The 13871-nt window shown below is 34.7% G+C and overlaps 1 protein-coding gene across 1 annotated transcript in view; it reads left to right on the top strand.

The window, feature by feature from the left end:
* Positions 1 to 7654: 7654 nt before the first annotated feature.
* LOC145766498 (IgGFc-binding protein-like) overlaps positions 7655 to 13871 on the top strand; it is a 39345-nt gene continuing 33128 nt past the window's right edge. The window contains exons 1-7 of the mRNA XM_082578223.1: positions 7655 to 7767; positions 8321 to 8480; positions 9389 to 9530; positions 9685 to 9878; positions 11030 to 11350; positions 11710 to 11862; positions 12202 to 12362. Coding sequence (XP_082434349.1) covers positions 7655 to 7767; positions 8321 to 8480; positions 9389 to 9530; positions 9685 to 9878; positions 11030 to 11350; positions 11710 to 11862; positions 12202 to 12362 — 1244 coding nt within the window. The remainder of the gene's footprint in view (positions 7768 to 8320; positions 8481 to 9388; positions 9531 to 9684; positions 9879 to 11029; positions 11351 to 11709; positions 11863 to 12201; positions 12363 to 13871) is intronic.

The raw sequence follows: 13871 nt of genomic DNA, 5'->3' as shown, positions 1-13871 counted from the left end.
AATGTAAGCTACAAATTGTAAATCCTCGCAATGTTTACAGTACAAAGTTGCGGTGAAAAACTGACGGCAGTCGCTCAGCCTCGAATCTTCTTTTCGCCCAATCATCCTGCGGCGTATCCAGCAAACTCAGATTGTTTCTGGGAAATAACAACAACAGCTTCAACGAAGCATGTGGAACTAAATATAGAACCAGGAGCAACGTTTGGTGCAAATGATTATCTTTCGGTGGGAACAACATTTTAAAATGAGAAAAGTTGAACAGTGTTTTGTTTTAAGATGTAACCAACTCGATGTTTCGTTGGAATAATTGACTTTCTTAGGCCTCATGTTCTTTGGTGTTGTTGACAAACTACTTTTAAAATTTTTTTATTGCACAACATTTTTTATAGCTACAGTATGTAAGAATTGTTTTGATAAATATTAGTGGCTGACTAGACTTGCAATGGCTCAAAGTATCACTCTATTTGTAGCTTTATATTGTATTAGGCCTACCATTAATTTACAATTTGGGTAGAGACAGAGAGGTTACACTTTTCAACAATACATAGACATAGCTGAGCAATACCACAACGTTTAACATAATAACAAACACAATTAAAGAAAGTTTTTGGCTACACATATAGCTCTTATTAAGCCTAAAAGAAAATTATCATATGGTGTAACATTAATTTATCTTTGGTTTAGGTTTATCAAGGCCAACAAAGAATCTCTCATGTTGAAGGTAGATCGAATGCATTGCAAACTGTTTCCTCCAGTGAACAAAAATTGACAGCATATTTTCATTCTGATGCTGTAACTAATTCAGAAGGATTTAGCGCCTCCTACAAAGAGAGTGAGTTAAATTTAATTTAAACCTTTTTTACCTAAACAGCATGCATGCAAGCGTTAAAAATTGCTTATCTTGAATTAATCTTATAGCTTACTATCGCTCAAATGAAAGCCTACCAAGTCAGCAAAATCTGTCACTTTTACATTGATTCAACGTCTGCAAACATTAAATGAACGTAAAAATGACAGATTTTGCTTTCTGGGATAATCACATCTGTTTATAAAATAGCTAATGAAGTAAGTTGTAAAAATAGAACAAACATCAAGTGCTTATCAGAAATAAGACGTATAGGTTGGTCATGCTATTATCACTTAAAATGTAGCAGTTCAATGAAAGAGCTCGCCTGTAAAACTTGAGACATAAATTACTTGTTGACGGTAAGCTTTACCATAATGCGTTGCAATTTATATTTCTCGAAGGTTACGTCCCGTTTGTAATTAACTGCAACACTCCAACTGATTAAAAAATATCCATTTCAAATTTTTAGTTTCTTGTGGGGGCACGTTTCCGGTCACAAATTTCTTGCCAGTCATTGTGACGTCACCTGGCTATCCATTCTTTTCGTCGAACGATCTGCAGTGCACCTACGTCTTTGAAGCTCAAACTGGCAACACTGTGGAAGTTGTTCTTGACATTGACACGGAGGCTTGCTGTGATTATGTTGAAGTAATTATAAAGCGTTGTAACAACGTTTAGTTATTGTATGCTTTTTGTATCCAGTCCCTGACAACAAAATCTGTCATTTTTACATTGATTCAACGTCTGCAGACAACTTACATTTGTTGAAGTTGAAAACTTACATTAAAAGAATGATGAGACATAGAAGCCAATAGGCTACTTATACTTACTAAATTTCAAAACATATTATGAAATGTATTTTTCTTCTATCGATTCCTCTAAATTTAGTTGATACACCATAGATCGACACATTCTTGTGTCGTCGTATATATTAAAATGTCCGGGTTGCTGCACTGGGTGGTAAGCTGGGGGTACACAAGAAGATGGTCCGCTGTTTGGGGCTTGGTGCCGCACGTAACTGGGCCGTGTTATAAATGTAGATGTGAATATTGTAAATGTGCTGAGACTCACCCTCAATAGCCTAAGTGTCGGCAATGAGATTTGAAGGGTCAGTTGGAAGCTCCCAACGGATTGGCCACGCACACGATTAGGCTATTAAATGCAGCCAGCATATTGAAATATCTCTTGCAAAGAAACTATTTTATTTTTAAGCTGAACTGTCATAAAAAAATATTCAATAAACACTTTTCAATTATATTCTAAATGGTTTAGGTTTTTGACGGACAAACAAGCCTTGGAACACTCAAAGGAAATGACACTAACAAAATATTTCGATCAACTGGACAAACTCTCAGGTTGCGTTACGTCACCGACGCAAGTTTTACCAGACCAGGATTCGGGGCAAAATACAGACAAATTGGTAAGCCACGTGGGCTAAACGTTTAAGAGTTGCAAGCACCAACAGGGGATTATTTAAACGGCCAATTAAGCTAATTGTCTCATTAGTTTTTCGAAAATCAGTTTACGCAGTAGTCAGAGATCACAATCAAAGGATAAGCTGGAAAAAAAAGTTCTCGGATGTTTTTTTGCTTAATCGGCCCATTTGCTTAATGAATAGATGATCTTTTGTTGGTGCATCCAACTGGTGTTTAATTGACTAGATTAGCTGCTTTTTTGTTTCCTTTTTCCACGTCTTGTGAAACATGAAAAAACAGAGCAATTGGGTCATCGCGATAAATCTTTTTGTAGCTTTTTTTTGAACGATCAATGTTTATTGCTTGCGATAAATCTACTGAATGATATGCCAGGCGGCCCATTTTAGGTACGTACTGTATCTTTACTAGGTTTGGTTAGATCCGTACCCGACCTGATGAAGATATGTACCAGATAAAGTGATTATCTGGGATGTTTCGTTTGGTTACTGTTTTCCTCTAAGTTTGTTTTTCGCTTTCTTTTATTTTTACTTCCCAATTGTGTCCAACATTCAAACTTTGCATTTTCCCGTAAAATATGAAACGCCAGTCGTTATTTTCTTTCCTACATTGTGTTCTCCAGATATTTGAATTAGATGGTCAAGTAAGGATTTGATAATTTCTGTGTTGCACTTCAGGTAAAATATTAATCAACTTTTACATGACAAAATCTACGCTGTTAAAGATGGTTTAAAATAATTAGTAGGCTACAACTTACTACATGTTATTTGACAAAAACATTTACTTTTCCAGGCAAACCGGTGGTTATAAACCCGACTGGCTTCAGTACTTGCTCTGCCACTGGTGACCCTCATTACACCACCTTTGATGGAGCAACTTTTGATTTCCACGGCATTTGCTCGTACACTTTGATTGACTATAAACCGAAGGATAAAAAGCCAACTGGTAAAAACTCACAATCCTTCAGCGTAGAGGTATGCTAAGGACAAAAAACTTATGTTAGCAACTTTATTAACGAAACTGTGTAAATTTCTTGAAATGTACCATTAGAAGTCGGAAACTGGTTCATGGTTATGCTATAAAATTGTGACATGTCCGGCTTTATTTAAATTTAATTTAAACATACATCTCGTTGGTCAATCATTGCACTATACGAAATTTTTAGGTTGCAGTGCCTTTAAAACACTTCATTTTATGTCTGCTTTTCGATAAGCTACTTACAGGTTACATAGTAAACAATATCTTGTCCATCCATTGTAGCTACTGCTAAAGTGATGCATATGCTAGGCCTTGGTTGGTAATGCAACAAGGATCGACTTGTGGTCGATGGCTTCATAATTGGCTATTTGCATTCTTTTGTTGATTGCGGCCTATCTAATGTAATTTATGCTTGATCACGTATTCCAAGTACAAAAAAATAGCAGCAAACTACAGTAAGATATATTTAGCTATACAAGCGCAAGCTCAAGTCTTCTTTTTGGAAGCTTGATCTTGAACGTTACGCAAACTTGTAGAGAATTTGAACAGCAAATGTTTTGGCCCAACATTTATTTGTTTTGTCATAGTGATTTCAAACGTGGTTGGCATTTAACACCTATAGAAAGGGGGGCTGGACGTTGGATTACGTCATAAAAAAATTGTTGGCTTAACTGTAGTACACAACATCAACATTATTACTTCAAATACATCAATGTGTCAAAAACGTATAGATTTTCAGGTTTCGTATGTCTACGCTTTTTCTATTTGAATCTCACTCTATTTGAATAAGCTGAAGATGCACTTATTATAGCAAAATCGATTCTTCAATGATTCATAATAAGAAATTAGGTTGTTAAACAAATGCCAGCATTCGGTGCATGAAAAAATTAACAGACAACAGTATTACTTTTACCATAACTATAACATACTATTTCTGTCAGTTTGATTCGATAATATGGTATCTATGTTCATGCAGCAAAACTTATATTGCATTTTTATCTTCAGTTATTTCAAGAGCATCGCACTGGGCCTAGTGTTGCATACGTTCACAAAGTGCAAATAACTGTCGGAAAAGTCACCTTGCAGCTCAGCAAGAATAAAAAGTTAAAGGTAAAATAAATAATTTAATAGACATGGAAATGTATCATTACATCCCAATGATGCATTACCGCCAGTTTAATCAAGGAGTTCCAAGCATAATGCATGGCCTCATGTATGCGTGTATGTGTAATACACATTACATTTTAAGAATAAAATGTAGCAAATGCAAACAAAGTGCTCAGTGTAGCTGGTAAACCTAATACAATTACAAAAAATAAAATTAAACTGGCTAAGTCATACGCTACATAAGGTTTCATGCGAAATGGCGTAACAACCATCAGACGCAACACTTATTCAAGTAGTATAGTTTTTGTAATTGTAATACACATTGTGTCCTATGTAGCAATGTAGGATTATCTTTTGGGTTATCTTTCGATACCTACAACCTATTTCTTGCGAAATGTAGCCCTTCATTTATTTAAAAACTCAATAACGCTTTTAAGTTCTGCAAGCTGTTTGGTTCTTTGTGTGGCATTTTCGTTTAAAAGAGTTTTACCTGTATTTTCCATAAAAGAGTCTTTGTTACTTTCAACATTGTTTATATTTTACTTATACAAAATTCAAAGTATCAGTGTGAACAATTATGTGTCATTATACAATATACATATTAATTAACAGCTTGTGTTTTTCTAATGTGATCTTGATGTCATATGTCATGGTTGGTAATTCTACCGCAAACTTAGTATGCAACTATTTCTGCAACAATACGATGTAAACCAATGATAAATTGTTTTCAACAGGTTCGATTTGGTACAACAAATACATTTGAAGCTGTGAATACACCGTACAAGTACAATAAAGGTTTTATAGCAGTTCGGATCAGTGGAAGCGCAATCAAATTTAAAAGCAGCTTCGGGCTTGAAGTGCATTACGATACCCCTTCAAATGTGAGGGCAACATTATCTAATTCATACTCTGGAAAAATATCAGGTTGGTATGTTGTTTCAATTATTTTAAAATTTGTAAACCAAAAAAACAAAACATTTAAAAGTTTATGATTGTTATTGTACAAATCTATGCAATGATCGTGTATTTACAGCTCAATCATAAATGTAATTTTTTTTAAAGTATTATTCAATAAATCTGCTTATGTCACAATACAAAGCATTGATCAGTATAACCAGGTGGTTGCCCAAGAGGTCTAGAATAATTAAAAAAGTCGAATCGGCCACAATAGGGTTGTTGCTTCTGTGTAACCAGCGGAGTCCAGTTTCTATATAATTTTCCGAAGGAGGGTATAACATTATTTTCGTATTTTTGTAAGTTACTCCAATTATATAGATACTAAACTCATGTTCAGCAAACGTTTCGAAAACTATGCTGTCTAAAACTCTGAATTGAATGCCAGCTGACGTTCGTCACAAGGTCTAATCAACTTAAAACTATACGGAATCAGGGATTGCTTACATTTATAGCACTGAAGATTCTATACAATTCAATTTATTTTTTGCTGCTGGCCCAAACATGTGCAGAACGGCAAAGTAAACATACAAATTTGACACCAAGAAAAGGAAAAGATGGCAAAATCCAAAGGTTTAAAATATACATCCATAAAACAGCGTTACCACTATCTTAAAATTATACAGCCACCAAACCTAGCAGAGAGATAGAAAAAATAAAACTTTTTTTGTAAAAATAGTCCAACAATTAACAATTTATCACACAAAAAAATAAATTCAAGAATTTACCGCTTTCCTTTTATTTCACTGTCTTCCAACCCCAACCTTCAGGCTTAGGTGAGGGTTTTGGTTTGGGTTAGAAACTAGTAAAGCAAAGGGAAAGTGGTCAAAACACAAAACAGCCACTTCACCCTATATTCTTGGTCAATTCCAATTTATGACGTATAAAAAAGAATTGCAACAAGAGCGATTTAAACCTTACTGCAGAAAAAAATAGTAGTGACAAGTTTCCAGAACTTTTCACTTTGAAAGTATGATGATGTCACAAAAAAAAAGATTCATAAGGTGAAAAGTTCAACAAACCGGCTACATACATGAAGACACGTCAGATACAATTTTAAATACAATCAAATACATACGTACCATTTATTTTTACCTAAGGTTTAATTAATCAAGTGCAGTTGAAAATTGTGGAGATTTTAGAAAAATCAAAAACGAAACAAAAATTTGGCGATTTAAATGTATTTGCAATTTCACTAAAAGGTAGGCTTCGTGAAAAAAGTTTAAAGAATTATTCAAAAGCAAATTAAGGAAAAAGATTATATTTGCAACAGTTTTTATAATAAACAGATAAAACCAAGCAACCACACGGCATTTAGCAAAATATATTAAACTGAACATAAACTATACACTACGAACATTTTCGGCTATACACATTAGCCCTTTTCAAGTAACGAAAAAATAACTGATTTTACATCTACATTGAAATAAACAACTGATCTATACAATGAATTGAAAACGAAATGCATAAGAACGAAACGGTAAAGCAGAGGAGATAGGCACATTACATGGCGGTTAATTCCGCGAGGCAAACACGCATCATATCATGAAAAAAGACGTTAAGCAAATAAGAAGCACCTGCGGCAAACAACTGCGTATTGAGGCGAGTTGTTTGCCGCAAGTGCTTCTTATTTGCTTAACGTCTTTTCTTAATTCAAGGTTAATTCAGCCAACATTTAATTTTAGTGGCAATTCAACGATAAAATAACTATAGCGCGAATTAAAGTTGCATTCCAATAATAATTAATTGTACAGTATCTCAGTCCAATACAGTCTACTTTTTAATATGATTTAATTTCCGCTCGTGTGGGCTATGCCTACTTCATGTCGTCACTTTCTTTTCTTCTTGCCTTCACATTTTTCCAAGGTTGCTTTGAGTTGTCTTTTCTCTGCGAGTTCAATTTCGATTTCAAACATTTTGCGATTGAAGTAACCATAATTAAATTTTCTTCTTGATTTGTCTTAATTTGGCTTTTCTCCATGTCTTAATTTTTCTTGAGTCAAATTTTTATAAAAAATCAATTGTTGCACCATCTTTGCTTGTCTCGGCTGTAGTGACTGCAAACTTGGAGATGAATACTTTTTTGCATTCCGCACCACTGCCTTTCTGTCAATATGCAAACCAAGATGAAGACAGTATAGTTTTCAAAACGTTTGCTGAACATGAGTTTAATATCTACATTTTGGGCTCTTTTTTTTGAATTAGATTCACCAGGCGTTCGCACTATTTTACTCCAATTACTTGTACACATTTGTAGCATACACACAGATGAATCTTGTATTAGCAACTTAACAAAATATTTAAATTTCATCCGGCTGTAGGGTTGTGTGGTAATATGAACGGAGTGAGAAATGATGACTTTCCACTCAATCCTTATGTTCTAAGCAAGACAAGATATTTCTTGGCCAAGACATATGCAGATGCCTTTAAAACAGAGAGCAAAAAATCGTAAGTCCCATTTTCGATGTTACAATTTGCTGTTTTCAATTCCAAGCTATCAACATATAGGCTACTAGTGATTTTAGCTACTAACAAATCGAACTCCAGTCAAATTTGAAGTTGCACGTTGGCATGGCCTGTGTGTAAAGGCCCCCATGCTTGTGAGTATTTTGAACCAAATTCTATTTCAATACAAGCATGAATAGATAGTTTGATACAACGAAAAGCGTAGAGACTTTGGAAAGATTGATGACGTAGTTCTATGGAATATCAAACGTTAAACCAGTCAATTAAATAAAATCAAATGGTTTTACTTCTGAGAGTGCAGATCGAAATCTTTGAAGGGCTAACGAATTTTAGCCCGCTGGTAAAAAGTTTAGAACACCTGCTTTATGACAATATAATCGACCACAACAGCTAGTTAAGAATTACGCAATTAAAATAGCACACCTATTTAAGAACATAGAATGCAGTCTGCCGTCTAGGCTATGCACGTTGATTGTGTACTGCAAAGTATCAACTTGATGCATTTTGATGCAACTTGATGCATTTTGTTTTCAAGAAACAAATGCAACCACATAGTGGACACTGGAGGATGTTCCCCTCAAGACAAAGCGAAATACTCGATAGAGTGTTCGCTTCTAACAAACACAAGCGATTCAATCTTTTCTGATTGTAACCGAGGTCCGAACCCTGCTGTGGATCCAACCCAATATTTTAAGGTGGGTAAAGTTTATTTTTTATTGCTATTCCGATGTTTAAAAGTGATCGTATTTTTTTTTTACTACCGCACTTGTCATTTGGAAGTATTCGATACTGTATTAGCATTACGGTGACGTCAATCTGTTTGGCAAAGTCATATAAAAAATTTAAATTTTTTTAATTAAGTTAAAAGTGGACTATAATCATACATTATCGTAATTTCTTATTCCTTGCTACTTTTTTCAAAGTAAAATTACATTACGTTTTAACCCTTTGAAGGTTGGGGAGGGGCTGTCAATTCAACTTTTTTGCATCAACAGTTGTATCTCTGAAACCACTGAAGCTGCGACTACGAGATTTCTTGACTTTTCAACTTTTATTCACCTCTATTGAGCTGAAATTTTGAGTGAATAAAGGTTATAAATTGAGAGATATAAGGCATTTCTCAGCACATCCTCTGAAATATTTTATATTCTATTGTTCAAAATTTTCCCACCAGCTGGATGAAAGTAATCAATTTGGCCCATTTAATTAATCCTAACTGTTTCACAGCGTGAAGGGAATTGGCTGTATGTAAAATTATGTTAAAAAAATTTTAATCACAACATTGCAATGCATGTTTTTCATTACTCTACCAAAAAATTATGTGTAAACTTACGCTACAATTACAGTCATAAATCACCTCAACATTTCAACGTATACGAGCAGTTCTAAAATTCACATAGTTTTAATTTTCGGATATGCTCAGCATGGATAATTTTACAAAGTGAATCCCAAATTTTGAAGCCGTGCCTTAAAAAATCACAGAGATATCACTCCTAAAGCATAAGAAGAATCGACAGCCCCCCCCCCCCCCCCCCTCAAACTGAGTAAGACTCCTGGAGCCCAACCTTTTAAGGGTTAACAAGTTCAAATTATTTTGCACCAGGATTGTGTGTTCGATGCTTGTGCCAGTGCCAACGCTTATCAAGCCATCGCTGACAACTTTTACGAATACACAAAAAAATGCAAAGCCAAGCCAGGAATCACAATAGGAAACTGGAAGAAACGACTGAATTTAGGTTTCAGTGGTTTGGGCGTAGGATACTTTCTGTGTTTCCTTCATTCAATTGTAGTGAAAATGATTAATTTTTAAATAAAAAAGTACCCACATTTTTTCAAGTGTTGTTTCTTCATCGCAAAAATACATGTAGCCTATATAAGACTTGTTTTATTTTCTCTCAGTACCGGTTTGCAAAGCAAATTCTCACTTCGAACTTTTTGGACCAAGTTGCCCCGCTACTTGCACGGAACAAAATCCTGATCCTTGCAATGGCACCGATGAAGGATGTTTTTGTGACGATGGGTTTGTCTTGTCAGACAACAAGTGTGTCAAGCTGGAAGATTGTGGGTGTGAGCTTGATGGAAATTATTATACGGTGAATATTTCTCGCTAAACATGAAAGTATGAAGTTGGACTTAGGGACGGCTCCAGAAAGTAACTTTAATTCGACAAAATTGAAAATTCACTCCATTATTTTCCGGTTTCTAGACGCGGTGTTTTGCAATGCTTGTTCTTTCATGGTAGCAACTTATTTTCATATCTAGTTCGTTTTATCTTCTGCAGATGGGTAGCGTCTACTGATCAGCAAAAAATACACAGAGTTTGCTTTTCTTGTGTGGAAAATTCACGAAATGTTTAACTCGACGTTCCGCCCAACTCGATAGCTTTTTCGATTCAGCTTCAAGTGTCGGGTTAAGTGGTATCGGTCTCTAGTGTATAAGATGAAAAACATTGTTAGCGTATACTGAGTATAATGCAGCCTAAGATTTCATAATAACAACATATTTTCGAATAGTAAAAAAAGCAAAACAAATTAGAGGAAGCCAATTATTTATTAATTTAACCAAAATAACACTTAAACTGCTTTCTTCTACAAAAACAATTTGGGAAGGTGCAGTCCTTCTGGACGAGCAGCTGCTGAAAATCGTTGTCATTTAGTCATCTTTTCTGTATAATTCTTCAGAACAATCAAGTTTTCTACACCAACATGACCTGCACAACAAAATGCACTTGTAGTCAAGGTGAATTAACATGCGTATCAGCACCATGTTCTGCAGCTGAAACGTGTAAAGTTTCTCCTCAAACTGGAAAGATTGCTTGTGTGCCAACTTGTAAGTAATATCTGTACATTTCCACTGTTGTCGATGCATAAAAAATGTTACTGTAATAACTTGTTTCAAGCGGTGTAGGCCTAACGATCCCAGTCCACAAGTTTTGAACACATTTAAGTAATGTAAACAGTTTTACATCTTATGTAGTCTGCCAGATTCCTGAAACGCCAAAATTGTTGAGAGAGAGAGATTTTATTTGCTTTCTTATATCCTAATACGAGTCGAGAAAAAGAAACACAATGACATAAGAATCAAAATATAGCAATAGAAAGGTCTGGCAGCACCGAACAACCTTGCGGTTAACCATTGATGTTCTTAGCTTTTAATCGGTGCATGATTAGCTGCAGGATGCCTACGTAATTACTAATTAGGCTCACCAAACTTACAACTTTTTCATTTTTCTTGTACCTGCAAGTTGTTCCATATGACAATGCTCTTCAAAAATACCATTTACAATCAGCCATACTGTTCCTTCACAGCATTAAGTACCGCAATTGCATCAGGAGATCCTCACTATTCATCTTTCGACAAGCGAAGATTTGATTTCATGGGAGTTGGTACTTTCACTATGGTTCAGACAGACGCTATTCCCAACACTGACGATAAATGGCTGGAAGTTGAAGCAGAAAACGAGCGACTAGGAAGAAATACAAAAGTGTCCTATGTCAAACTAGTAATTGTAAAACTGTTAAACGGACAGTTTGTTGTACGAATGGAAAAAAATAACGTCATAAAGGTACAAAACAATTGTGATGTGTTTACTGGTTTACAATACAATACAAACAACATTGTTAATTGTTTCAACAAAATATATTCCATGAAGTTTTTAAGTTTAAAAATAACTCCAACAAAACTTTAACTAATATAACTTGAAAGACTTCTTAGAGATCTAAGCAAAAGCTTAATTTAAGCAGTTTAAAACTACTATCTAAGCACAGTAGGCCATGCCTTTGACTATTAACTTGTAATAAAATAGCGCCTTAAACATGTTAAATAGTTGAATTTTGTATTTTTTACACTTTGTAAAAAAAGAGTTGTAAACGTAATACCAGGTTAAAATATTATGCTAAAATAAAAACTTATATATATTTCAAGGTAAACGGAGATGTTGTTCAAGGATACGAATCGGATTTATTCAAAGTTCGTACATCTGGAAGAACCACTGTCCTTACAACAAAATACTTTGTCACTGTTAAATACTCCAATTATTTTATATCTGTGACTCTTCCAGGCAGCTATTCATCAAAGGTGATGTTTCGACAGTTAAGGTTACCTAACAGACAGCTCGATTGATTGAACAATGCGTTAAGCAGTAGATATATAAATGAAGTAAGGATCCCTCTGGCAAGAGTTAAATAGTGAACAATCAACAGTAACATTGCAGGTCTACATACGATATGACAAGACATCTTTTAAAACCATTGAGCAGTAATGATTGCTTAAACTTCTTTAAAAGACTTTTGTTAATTATACTTTTTGGCTTTATGTTTTATATGTGATGCTTAACAATGCAACACAATGTAAACATTTTTAGTGTTTATTTTAGTTTTCATCCATTGTTGTAATTTGCCTCATTCAATGATTTAGATAACCGGGTTGTTTGGCAACTACAATGGAAATTCAGCAGATGATATTCCTCCACAATTTGCAAGAAATATTAATGATTTTGGAAGAAAATTCCAAGTTGGAAAAAACGCAATATATCCACCACCTGCTGCAAGGTGCTCTCCTGCGAACGATCGTCGATGGTAAGCAAATCTTCACACGTTGTTGCTTTTACAAAACAGCAAACTTTAATGGCATTGCAATGATAGCATCAGTTATATTGTTCATACATTCACTAAGAGTAACACCTAAAGGCAATAGATACAAATTTATTTTCAAGGAAATCAGCTCAATCCTATACGGCTAAAAATCTACTTTGATCTGCTAAGTTATTTTTTAGGTTTTACATCAAGTTTATTTCAATAAGATTTTATTTAAATACCTTAAAATGATAAAGCACATTGAATGCAATTTTTAATTGTTTAAGACAGGGGTGGCGAACCTTTTTGCGATCGCGGGCCACTTTGTCAATTACACATGAGTTATCGCGCCACACAACTTTTTAATCGTACCTACTAAGAGATCTTTTAGAAGCGACTCAAGATATTATTCATGAAAAGTAACAAACGGCAGATGAAAGTAATAAAACCCACACAGTTGAAATTATCTTACGCAGAATCGAAACATACAACAGTAAAAAATAAAAACAAATCAACTTGAACAAAAAGGATAGAGCAACAGTACTTGCACTGATAATGAAGACAGTTTAATTTTCGAAGCGTTTGCTTTCATATGGATATGGTTTCTTCTTTTTTTGGCTCCATCCTTTTTGCTCAAATTGATTAAACGTTTTGACCATTAGCCTATGCTCAGAAACAACAAATCAGTTAATGAAATTTCTTTTTCAAACAACAAACAAAAGCCCATGCGAATCATACAGCTGAAGCCATCTTATGCAGCATTGAAGCATAAAATAATAAAAAATAACATTGAAGCATTGAATTCTTTTGCTTAGTGGGATTTTTGGAAAGTTTTTTGCTTGAGCCTTCAATATTAGGTCGAACAGACGATGTGGCAACTCTCAACTGCATACTAAGATTTTCATCTGTCAGCCTTGACCTGTAGCCTAACGACTTTTTGTAAAGTGCATTTTAGAAAAGAACAGCTTTGAGATGTCTTTTGTCTTTAATGCATGAGCGATTGTCAAATTGTTTTGCGGGCCGCACAAAATTCTTTGACGGGTCGCAGGTTCGTCACCTCTGGTCTAAGATAATGCTTGCTTGCATAAAAAGAAGTTTGTTTGTAGGCTATTTCAAGGCATATATCCCAATTGTTTCCAGTAAACATTGTTGTGCGTTTTAAAGCACTGTCAGAAGACATTTCTTCAGATAACACTCCTTTTTTAAACCATAGGCATACGAAGCCGAGCAACGTTATCAAGTTTAACATATTAAAGATTATTATATTTACAATAAACACAAAACTACACAACAATTAAGTATCGAACGTTTTCGACATCACACGATGTCCTCTTCAGGAATAACATATGAAGAGCCCAGTTCCAAAACCGCTTAGGCGCCACTTTTACCAAAATTGAGTTTAGAGTGTCATTAGGTAGAGTATTACCATAGGTACCTACTATCCATTCCTTTTTTTTCCAAAACCTTCTCTTTCTGCTTCAAATTCGACACTAAATATTGCGTTTTCTTCCA

The sequence above is a fragment of the Aplidium turbinatum genome, chromosome 3 (assembly GCF_918807975.1).
Source record: "Aplidium turbinatum chromosome 3, kaAplTurb1.1, whole genome shotgun sequence".
In the NCBI taxonomy this organism is placed as follows: Eukaryota; Metazoa; Chordata; class Ascidiacea; order Aplousobranchia; family Polyclinidae; genus Aplidium; species Aplidium turbinatum.
The sequence above is the reverse complement of the archived record's forward strand: the minus strand, read 5'-3'. Positions and strand labels throughout refer to the sequence as shown.